Raw genomic sequence first — 12,093 nt, 5'->3', positions numbered from 1 at the left:
CATTAAAATAAACACCATCATGTAAAAGGATAGTGCTTTAAATTTCAGAATTTCGGAGTCTCAAATATACCTCCAATGAAGATGTATGTCCAAATTTTACAAATCTCTTTCTCTGAGATATATTATTTAAATTATTTTTACATATTTTGTTAATATGATAATAACAAATGTGTTAATACAGTGTTAATACAATTATGCACACAAATCTCATAGTACCTTTAATACACTAATTTTTTTACTCAGTGTATGTCTAACAGGTGTATATACACCTAAACATACAACTAACATACACCTAAAACTAAACAGATATGACAGACCAAGGACAATTGTATGAGGTTCAACAAGGCTAAGGACTGGGTCCTGCACCTGGGTCACAGCAATCCCAGGCAGTGCTACAGGATGGGCACAGTGGCTGGAAAAATGCCTGACAGAAAAGGACCTGGGGGTGCTGGCAAACAGCAGCTGAACATGATCCAGGGTGTGCCCAGGTGGCCAAGAAGGCCAATGGCATCCTGGCCTGGCTCAGCAATGGTGTGGCCAGCAGGAGCAGGGCAGTGACCGTCCCCCTGTACTGGGCACTGCTGAGGCCACAGCTCCAATCCTGTGTTCAGTTCTGGGCCCCTCCCTGCAAGAAAGACATGGAGGGGCTGGAGCGTGTCCAGAGAAGGGAACGGAGCTGGGGAAGGGTCTGGAGCACAAGTGCTGTGAGGAGCAGCTGAGGGAGCTGGGGGTGTTTGGTCTGGAGAAAAGGAGGCTCAGGGGAGACCTCATCACTCTACAGCTGCCTGAAAGGAGGGGGTAGCCAGGTGGGGGTTGATCTCTTCTCTTAAGTAACAAGCAATAGGACAAGAGGAAATGGCCTCAAGTTGTGCCAGGGCATGTTTAGATAGCCAACAAAGTTATTTCACAGCAATAGAAATAAAATATAAAATAATCTCTTTCCATCACACATGTATCAAGAAATTGTAATATGACAGAAATCCAGCAAGATATGGCAACTCAACATAAAGAGCTTACTTTCTTCCTTCTTGCTAATAATGGCCGGCAGTGTGTAGATCTGCAAGAAAAAACAAAACAAAAAAAACCACCCAATAACTGAACAACAACAATGCAACAGGACAATGTGCCTTAAATCCTTTATTGACAAGTTTGTGAGTAGCTGCAACATGCTATGTACTAGATTGCTGCTAGAGAAATCCCACCTTGCCTTTCACGATGTCTTGACATTTACTGCTCCAGAACACAGCTGGGTTAATAGCTCTGTGTTATCATAATGCAACTAATGCATTAGAAATCAGATTTACTGAGTCCAAATGGGTGAATTTTCAAAACAGCTTGTGATTATAATTCCTGTATTGGTTCAGGCAAACAAGAAGCAGTAAAAACACGCATTGAGCTCATAAAACTGATCGACCATTCTTTTCCTATCAGATACAGTTCTGACATTGCCCTCATTCAGTGACTACTTTAAGAGCATACAAATAGTAGGAAGAAAACTCAAACAAGCCTGTCTCTCAGTAGCTTTCAACAGGTGTTTCTGCTCTCTGCAACACCTTTTGAGATGGTACTAATTGTTTACTCCATGAAACTACCCAAAAGATAGTTGTGCTTTACCATTGTAATAAAAACCACTTCACATATGTTACCTGGACTGTGAATCCTATTAAACCATATACTATTGTATTACTTAAAATATTATTACTTTAAATATCCTAATATAATGATATACATAAATGTAGGCTTAACTATAAAGTAGAAAAGCAGATCTAATAATTTATTTTCACTATGTGCTTGCATTAGTGTCTCACAAAGAAAAGAAAATAACTCTATTTTTTGCTATTGCAACAGAATATCTGAAATGTATACTAGCTTCTTTCTGTAATATGTGATCCAGAAAACTGTAAAATGACAATTAAAAAATATCCTTACTGGTTCTTTTCCATCCATAGCTTCAAGCCAAAGTTTTCGGTTGGATTCTGAAAAAGCTTGTAGTGTGATGATCCCAGGTCTGTCAAAACACACACACATTCACTGAAGTTACTGTTTTTTTTTCTCAAACAGTATCCCAAGTCAGAATTCACATGCATAGTGATGTGAATATATAAGACAGACAGAAGTCAGAGAAAGTTGACAGCTTCTGATATAACAGAATAGTTTTGAGCTAAGTATAAAACACATCCGTTCTTTAAAAGTTTGCTAACAGTCATAAAGCATTTCTTAGGAGAACAACTACAAAAGTCAGTCTATCTATCATACTTTAACGCAAAAATTAATTCAATATTTCTCTTTATTCCCAAGATTGGAAACAAAATACTTCTAGAAAGTACTAGTGTACCTATGCTTTAAATACAGGAAATCCATTCTCACGTTTCATCTATTATAATTATCCAGGAGTAAGTGGAAAAAAAATTGTGGACGCAATTTTCAAGAAAAAAAATACTACCATACATGTCTGAAAGTAACAGAGATTTGTACAGAATATTCTTATTAACAAGTATTTATAAAATATTTATAAAGATATTTATGATTTGTTTCTAAAACAGGATAGTCAGTTTTGCCACAAGTTCCATAAGAATCCATGCTGTATCTGCATGCAAACATCATGTACTAAAGAGAACACATATGCTGTGTAGTGAATTTAATTAGAAAACCATGTTTGAACAAAGAAGTACTAAGTCTTGAAAGCTTAGTTTGCCTGCATACAGATATATTGGTAAACGTATGTTCTTATTACAGGAGTAATTATTATCTATTCGTTGCAATTATCTTCAAATTGTTAGCACAGTGGAAACAAACCTCTCAAATACTTCAATATCGAAACAGAAACGTTTGTCAATTGAATCTGTCTTTCTCCTGATGCAAGATTTTAGCTTGAACATTTCTGGTGAGCTTGTGACAAGGCCATTCTACAAAACAATAAAATGGAATTAGCACAGGCAATATGCTTATACACCTTGGCTTCTTCTTAAATTTAACAGCATGAATAGTCCAAAGAACATGTCTTAACATAGCGATTAAAATTACTTAGAATATATACAACATTTTAATGTATATTAAGACTACCTTTAATAACTTTGTCTTATATTTTTTACTTAATCATTATATTTCAGAAAATTCCCCAAATTAAAATCTTACAAACACCTGTGTATATAACTTGATTACAGGCATGCTAGGATGAAAATCATGTAATTCTGCCGACTCTCACATACAGATAAAAAGTTTTCTGAAGAATAAAGCTGACTAACTCCCACCACCATTGTGGTTCTGGCCACCACAATCATGAGGCCTCCCTATAATGTTGGCAAGGCTGACACAACTGCAGATTCTGAGGAATGTGAGGAAGCAAATGCCACTCCTATCTTCCAAAAGGGCAAGGAGAAAGATATAGACTCATAGAACCATTCAGGTTGGAAAAGCATCTACACACCTTTTAAACACTTCCAGGGTTGGTGACTCAACCACTTTCCTGGCAGACTGTTCCAATGCTTGACTACCCTTTTAGTGTAAAAATTTTCTCTAATACCTACCTCCCCTGATGCAACTTGAGGCCTCACATCTTATGGGGAACTATAGGCCAGTCTGCTTCACCTTTATCCCTGGGAAGGTGATGAAGCTAATAAGCATGAAAAGCATTTCCAAATATATTAAGGGCAGAAAGGTGACTGGAAGCAGTCAGCATAAATTTAATAAAGGAAAAATCACACAGGATCAACCTGATAGCCCTCTACAATGTGTTGGATGCCTCAGTGTATGATGGAAGAACAACGAATATTGTTTATCTCAACTTTTGCCACACTTTGAACACTACATCCTCGTAGACAAGTACAGGTGAAATATGGGTGAGATGGACTGAACACTGCCTGAACTGCTGAGCTTACAACAGAAGCCCAGCTGCAGCCAAGCACCACTGGTATGCCCATGGGGTCAATACTGCTCAGCATGAATAGCACTAAGCCCAGGAACCAGGACAGGATGAAGGTGATAGGACAGAGAGCAGCTTGGCAGAAAAGGAATTTCAGGTTCTGGTGGGCAACAAGATGAGCCAGCAATGTGATGTTGCTGCAAAGAAGGCCACCAGCCTCCTGGGATGCATCAGGCAGGGTACTGCCTGCAAGTGGAGGAAGGAGATCCTCAGCCTCCATTCAGCACTGGTGAGGGACACCTGGAATGCTGTGCCCAGTGCTGGGCTCCCTGGTACATGAGAGGCAGTGAATGTGCCAAAACAAGTCCAGCTAAAGGCGACCAAGGTGATTAAGGACTTGAAGTACAACTACCTGAAAGGAGGCTTTATTGAGGTGAGGGTCAGTCTCTTCTGCCATGTCTTAAGTGAAAGAAAATGAGGGAGAAGCCTTAAGTTGTGACAGGGGAGGTTCAGATTACATATTAAAAATGAAATTTTCACTGGAAGAGTGGCTCAGCATTGAAATAAGTTAACCAGGTCGAGTCACCATCTCTGAAAGTATACAAGGAGAGCCTGGATATGGTACTTGGAGATATGGTTCAGAGGTGACTATGGTGGTGCTACATTGATGGTTGGACTAGATGACCTTGAAGGGCTCCTCCAAAATTGATGATCCTGTGATCTGTCATATGAGGAGAAGCTGAGAGAGCTGGGACTGTTTGGTCTGGAGAAGAGGGATCACATCAGTGACTGATCTACAAATACCTCATGGGAAGGTAAGTAGACTGTGTCAGATTCTTCTCAGTGGTGCCCAGTGGGGAAGGGCAAGAGGCAATGGGCACAAACATAAATACAAGTAATTCCATTTGAACTTTAGAAAAAGTTTTTTATGGTAGTCGAACACTTGAACAGATTGCTCACAGAGGGCTCTGTCCTTGGAGATACCTAAAACCTGACTGGACACAGACCTCACCAACCTGTTCTGGTTGACCCTGAATCGAGTTACTATAAGACATCTCCAGAGCCCCCTTCCAAACCCCATCCATTCTATGATTCTGTGCAAATGTGATAAATTTCATACACATTTACAACAATCACATTAGAGAAGTTATTTAATACGTGGTTTAAATATGTTTTTAAAAAAATATTACTTAAGCATTTATCCATGCTATATGATACATGCATGGCTTCATCTACGAAAACAGCCTCATCTGTTTGCATTTTTCCCTTTCAGCAGTTCTTAAATGCTTTATAAAAAAGATGGAATATACAGCTCATGAATGTGTTCATGGACGTGTAACTCACCACTTTTCCACCAGATTTTGTTTCAGCTATACTCATTGTGAAAGTTTTCGTTCCTTTGTCATAAGTGCAGTAATGTTTTACCCATGTAAATCCAAGGGGTCCTAGAATAGAGAGATAGCATCAAAAGTAATTGTCATTTTACCACTATTATAGTTGGAATTAGAATAGAAAAATTAAACATTAATTCTTTTTAAAATATATTATAGTTAAGGAATGGTCATGCATTCCTCATTCCCTCTTCCATCCTTCCCCTCCCCTGTGGTGGGCTGGAGACAAGAATTAGAGGCATAAAGATCAAGGGTTGAGGTCAGAACAATTATACTGGAGACAGCAATGAAATAAGAAAATGAACAGTTGCAGCAACAATATTAATAACAGCCTGTACAAGAGGCAAATGATTCACATGTGAGTGCTCACCACATGGAGACACCTGACATTAACTGAGCTCTCCCTCTGCCACATTTGAGACCCAGAAAGGATCCCTTCCCCTATCCCCAGAAAATGATGAGGTGGTATTGAGTGAGGATCTAGTCATGCCCAACTCCTGTCTAATGCAAAAATTAACCCTGTCCTGTCTAGAACCAAGACAAAAAGAAAGAACTCTGTCTTTTTTAAAAAAAGTATTTTAATGGGTTTCTGTTTGAGTTTTTTAAAATGTGAAGTATTAAATTAAAAAAATGGAAAAAAAACCCTAGAAGGTTTACTATAGATACAAAGGTTTTGATTTCTTGATGTACCCACAAAGGCGGTGGTTATATGAGAGACTGAATCGGTCATGTAAGTTGGATGTTCTGTCAATCCAGAAATATAGCTGTGGAAATTTATACAGTCTGTTATGCTGACTTTGAGAAAACTCTCCTGTTGCCTGTGTTCTGGAAGAAAGTAAAGTCATTAATTGAAAATTCAAATGGTTATGTACCCTCCAAAGTTAGCTGTTCTGCTCCTATATAAGTTGTTTTCACTTAGCATAACAAAATTGTAATTATTCAGGATCATTTCTTCCTCTGATGGCAATTAATTATCTCTTTTAGCACATTATAAGACGGAAGAGCACTCTCAAAGCAGTTTTACATGAGTTAAGAAGTCACCTTCATTCATTAGAAAATTGTAGCCAGACACCTGTGTTGCAACTTTAAGCTTTTTACTCTTGGCCATCCATCTGAAAGAAAACAATTTATGGCCTAGTGCCATTTTTAAAAAAACCCTGTATTTACCACCATGCCTACCAGCAATAAATATATACAGAATTTACTCTCAAGAATAGCAAATATTTAACCCAGTTGCTCACAATTAGACAAGAACCTATAGGATAAGGGTTGTAGGCAAGAAAACTTGCATGACAAGGAATTAATTATACAACTAGCACCTTTCCCACTACACAGTGATCACAGATCCTGTTACTCCATAATAAAAATTTCTTTTCAGTACGAAGATGTCAAGCTGGCCTCTCACTGTTTAATGAAGCACAGCATGTGCCTGGTGCTTTACTCCTTTTCTCCCTTCCCCATTAGCGCAGCTCAGTGTAATTTCCACTTAACACAGATTTCTTTTATAATTATTAATCAATTAAAAAATAGACTGCGTTCTTAAAAGTTGCAGTGCTACTGAGGATAAAACTGGCTGTGGTTAACTATGGTAAGATGGTACTTAGATGACCTTTTCTTACACCTTTTATTTCCATTAAGCACATGATCATTTAAGATGGCTGGGTCACTGGAGGTCTCTGGTACAAGGTGCTCCTGATGGCTGAACTAAAGGCCCTGTTCAGGCAGGGAAAGTACAGGACACAGAAGGGAGCCAAAGGAGAATGCTGGGAGTTTGCAGCAAGGTGCAGGGCAGCCAGCCAGAGCAGAGCTTGCTACCAGTCAGCCACTGGGGCAAACTACAGCAAACTACTATACAACTGCTATACAACTTCCTTTTTGTACTTACGTTTCTCCTGCACATAGAGATAGCCTTCCATTGTCCATTGACTTGGTGGTCTGTAATCTTGGTTGGCTGATTTCATTCTTTGCATGAGTCTCTCCACTTCCTGCCTAGTGCTTTCAAAGTTATTCCGAGTCTAATACCCAGAAAAGGAAACAAACAAAACCCCATGTTATCTCATGCAAGTACCAAAATAACAGTGAACAACTAATTACAAATAATGCCAAGGAGACTGTATTGGAGTCTAACAAAAGCATACCAGAGACATAAAAGGGGGGGAAAAGGGAAAAAAAATGCAATAAAGAATAATACTCTTCATTGCTAGAAACCTAGGAATAACACAGTAATGAAGAATTCAACTTAGGCATGTAAATGTAAGGAAAACATAGCCGAAAATAGCACCATTCCTCTTTCTGCAGGCCACTAACCTCAGATAGGAGGTCATTTCATATCTTTAGGTATGTTTAGATAGTATTTTGCAGACAGATACAGGCTTTCTCTCTGTACACTCTGGGATTCTCAAATAGACACCTGGTTAAACTAGAAGCTGCTGGAAACTTAGCCCTAAACCTAAAGTAGCAAGACCCCCTGAAGCACTTTAAGTACAGTGCAGAAAACACTAGTTTGGGTTAAAGCCAGGCTAATGAGTCAGGACAGCTGCAGTTTGTACACACATGGAAAAGACAAATTTTCTGTGTATCCATATCTGCAGTGATACCACAGGTGCTGCTGCTCAGAATAGTCAGATTAATGGCACTGTCATGAACAAGTTTTGACTTGGCAAACACCACAGTTCAGCATAAAAAAATGAGAGGTAGAGCTCACAAATGGCAGAACTATGCCAAAATCATGGAAGAAGCATGTCTGTCCTAAATATCATGTGTGTAACCAGACATGTAACAAAGCAAACAATTATGGTACTAAGGTGGGTTTTCCATATTTTCCTATATCTGTATGTATATAAATGGTTACTTTTTCTTAGTGAATTCATTGAGGTTAGGGCTTCCCTCCACGGACCTAGCATGGGATAGCAGAAGTGAATTACTGTGAGATGCCAGAGCTTTGATTGATTAAATATCAGATATTGAACAGTCTGTTCCTATAGGTCAAAGAACAGAATAAAGATTTTGGTAATATTTCTACAGAATCATCTACAGACTCGAATCCTCACTAGTCAGAAAGATACTCTCAGGATTTTATACACCAGAGAATACTTCCCCTTTTTCATGGGCCATTTGTGTAGTTAGTTGCACAATAGTATAAGAGTAAACATTCTTAATCTTGGTCTTGAAGACAAACACTATTATTAGAGAGGGAGGTAAAATTCAAAGCTGAACTTTTCAAATTTCATATTTCAGAAGAAGTATCAGTTCAGACCAAATTTAAGAGAGATCATTTCGAGACCTTTAAGAAGGACATGCCATTGAAGGAACGTCCCCACTTTAAGAGCTTGTCTCCATCTATTTAGTTTTTAATTGCTAATTATAAACAGCTAGGTCTTTGAATCAAATCACAGAAATCAAAGCCAAATGTACACACAAAGTATGTCACAGGCCAGCTGAGATAGTTAAAGTGAAAACAAGTTATGTTAGAACATGGTGACCTGTTAAGAGCTGTTGGTCTGCCACTACTCTTCAACAGCTGTTCCTGCTCCTGCTCTGACCTATAGGACATTTTCAAGAACAGAAACAGCAGTTCAGATCCTTCAAGACTTGAACACACAATGCAACGGAGAGGAGTACTTTTGATAGTTACAGATGGGCTGAATGCACTTCTCCCTGTTCGCAGTTTGTCTTTACCTATATAAATTATTTCACTTCAATCTGATTTTGGGTGATGCTCTGAATGACAAGTATGCAGAGAACTCATCTGGCTGTGTGAAGCTGTGGATCTAGATCTGAAGCCAGAATTTATACTGCTGTGGAACACAGGTGAGTGATGTACTGATCCCCACTCTATCTTTATGCATAGGTTTTCTGATAGATAATCAAAAAAGAGTAATAATACATTGATCCTTCTTCCTAACTTCACAACTCTCTTTATCTCTGTAATCCATTTATGACTTCAAGTTGTGCTGAAATAATATTTAGAAAACATTAAATTTAACTATTTCTTAATTAAAATTGATATTGAAAAAGTGCTTTAATAATTTTGCCTCTGTAGAGACATGCATAGAAGAAACATATGATTACTGACAATGCCCGTTTTGGTCTGTGCTATGATCTCATACTCCTCTTAGAACTTGCCATATTAAAATAAGTAAATCTCTGGACTGAAGCAGATTTTTCAGTCTTTCAGTGAAACTGCTGTGCAACAACACTGACCCCTTGTGTCTTTATCTGAAAGTGTCTTAGTAGCAAACAACGTAGAAAACACAAAATTTGAAAGGACAAATGGCTGGGATGCTCTACAGACACACCATTTGCATTTTGATCCAAAAGGAAAAGGTTAATCATCTAGTAAGCTTTATTTCCTCAAGTAGCATTTAAAATGGGATCTATATATATGAACAAGAGATGTAAAATGGAAGATGGTGTTACAATGGATGTAACAGATGTGTCTCTTTTCTTGAAAGAATGATATGGACTTTTGTAAAAATTTTGTTCTGGACTTTGATGTTACTTGTCAGGAAATATGTGGGGCTTCTTCAATACTCACATTTTGAAGTTCAATTTCTGCCTTAAAAGCAGAGTGTGTAAGCTATGCTTAAAAGCAAAGTATGTACAGATTTTTTGTACCTACTTATTTGTATGTCCTTGGAAATGTAATATCTGAATTACACAGTGAAAGAAATATATACCTGTATAAAGCATTTATGATGAGTGGAAAGTATATTGATTAAATGCATTTTAGTTACCTCTGATAGTTATGAAATTTTTTGGGCGGTTTGTGCCCAAAATAGGAACTTGTATGGCTCTGACTACCAAATCCAGACCAATCTACATCTGCTCAGTTGAGTGTAACTCTCTACACAAAAAGAGATTTTTTCTTCTGGTGAACCTTAATGCTCATGAGAGGTTCTCACCATGGAGGAAGGTCTCACCTATTCTTCAACAGTATAGAGAACAGCCAGAGAATGGCTTCCCAAGTATGCTTTATATCCAGTGGGAAGTCAGCAGACAGCACGACAAACTGTATCATTCTGTACCAGCTGGAGCATTTTTGGTACCTCCACTTAGCCTCATTCTCAAGAAAGATTTTATACAAGTTTAAATCTATCTGGACCACTGTGTTTTCTAAGAAACACTTGGCTGCTGTACTTTTTTTTTTGTTCTCGCTCCTAAAATCACAAATCTATTATCCAAATTTATTATCCAAAGTTATTTGTTGTCAGGAATCTTAATTACATTAACTTTATAAAAATAATTTTATCTATTTGTATATGAATTTGATTTCAGCTTACTAAAACATTGCAAGATTTAGAATTTCAATAAAGTGCTATAAGTCTACTTTAATATCCTGAATTGAAATTAGCAAATTAGAAAGTTAAATTATGTAAATACAAATCATCCTTACATTCTGCAAATTGAACTGCAGTTGCTGCTTGTATGGTGCAAACTCCTGAGCCAGTTCATATCCTTCATGGTAAAATGTAAATAATCCTTGAAGAAAGGCCAAGAGCTGAAAAGGTAAAATTGAGAAGCATTATACTTTTTTTAATCCTGGAACACTGTGCTTTTACACTCAAAAGCAAAGTTTTGCTGAGAAGGAATCCATGATGAGACCTTAAGAAAGAGAAATGTTATACGTGCTTTTGTGTCATGAAGTTGTAATTTCCATAATAATTTAATTCATTGTCGTAGTCATTTTATCCAGTATTTCAGCCGGAGTCTTTGCTGGTGTGCATTTTCCAAGTTTAAAATTTCAGAGTTCAAGTGTTTTTTCTTCAATATTTTTTCACTTTCTTCATAGTAATTACTTGGGCTATGACCTATTTTCCACAAATGAGACTCTAGAAAGTATGTTTTGGATAGGTTAGTACAACACAAGAAACCCAGACTATTTCTTCCTGCTCTGAACAAAATGCAAACTTTATCTGGTATGTCTGTGATTGACTCCAACAGAACCACTGTAGTCTGCATATATCCAGTTGAAAAGTCCTTTTAAAGTTTGCTTTACAACAATGCTCAAGTAGTAAAAAGTGTAACTAGATTTTAGGTCTTGAATTAAAGCATTCCTGACATCTCTTAAAAGCCTTCTACCTTATTCTGCTTTAAATTTTAAGTGTTTTGACATTGCTGTAAGTCACCCCACCTGCTGTTAAATAACAAGTATTTAATTTCTTATCATGGACTGATTTCTTTGTAAATATAATTTAGCTTACAAAAAAAAGAGAAGAAAACGGGGAAAAAACCAGAAATTAGTTTTGATTTACAATAACAGAAGTTTTAACAATAAAAATGATTTGCTTATTATATTTACACCATTATCATCTGGGCTAAGTAACTGGCTGTCCAGGCTGTCTTCTGACTCAGTAAAGAACCACAGGTATTCCAGAGCATAATTTTTTTCCGTTTTACAGACTTCTCTCTCAGGATGGGATGAATGATCCAATGGAAACATTTATCTCTCTTCATTGACTACTGAAGTAGTCTAGACTCAGGCAACAAAAATGCCATCGTTCATATTTAATGCACTTGCTTTGTGTTACCAGCACCATAGATTACTGTAAGTGGAATAGCATAAAGATGTAGTTTTTACTGCGCTTATATTTTCTTTAAATTTACTCTCAGCCCTACTTGAAGAGCTGTAGCTAAACTGTTCATCCTCCCCTCTCCCACTGCTCTCTCTGAGACTACAGAGAGCCCGTTTAGCTGCCTGCTCTCTGGATGCCCGAGTCAGCTAAAGCCACAGGAGCTGAGCACACCATCAGTGAGGGCACCAACACAAGGGACAAGGACTCTGCTCTTGGCTTTTACTGGCATTGCAGGACCTGAGGAAACCCTGGCCTCAGGCAGAGA

General features: G+C 37.7%; 1 protein-coding gene across 1 annotated transcript in view; it reads right to left on the bottom strand.

Moving 5' to 3' along the window:
• ARHGAP42 (Rho GTPase activating protein 42) overlaps positions 1-12,093 on the bottom strand; it is a 140,790-nt gene that overhangs the window by 23,474 nt on the left and 105,223 nt on the right. The window contains exons 7-12 of the mRNA XM_014886584.2: positions 10,649-10,753; positions 7,139-7,268; positions 5,207-5,307; positions 2,797-2,906; positions 1,930-2,008; positions 1,018-1,057 (exon numbers count right to left, since the gene is read on the bottom strand). Of these exons, the coding sequence (XP_014742070.1) occupies positions 1,018-1,057; positions 1,930-2,008; positions 2,797-2,906; positions 5,207-5,307; positions 7,139-7,268; positions 10,649-10,753 (565 nt within the window). The remainder of the gene's footprint in view (positions 1-1,017; positions 1,058-1,929; positions 2,009-2,796; positions 2,907-5,206; positions 5,308-7,138; positions 7,269-10,648; positions 10,754-12,093) is intronic.

Source organism: Sturnus vulgaris, chromosome 2, assembly GCF_052056855.1.
Source record: "Sturnus vulgaris isolate bStuVul1 chromosome 2, bStuVul1.hap1, whole genome shotgun sequence".
In the NCBI taxonomy this organism is placed as follows: Eukaryota; Metazoa; Chordata; class Aves; order Passeriformes; family Sturnidae; genus Sturnus; species Sturnus vulgaris.
The sequence above is the reverse complement of the archived record's forward strand: the minus strand, read 5'-3'. Positions and strand labels throughout refer to the sequence as shown.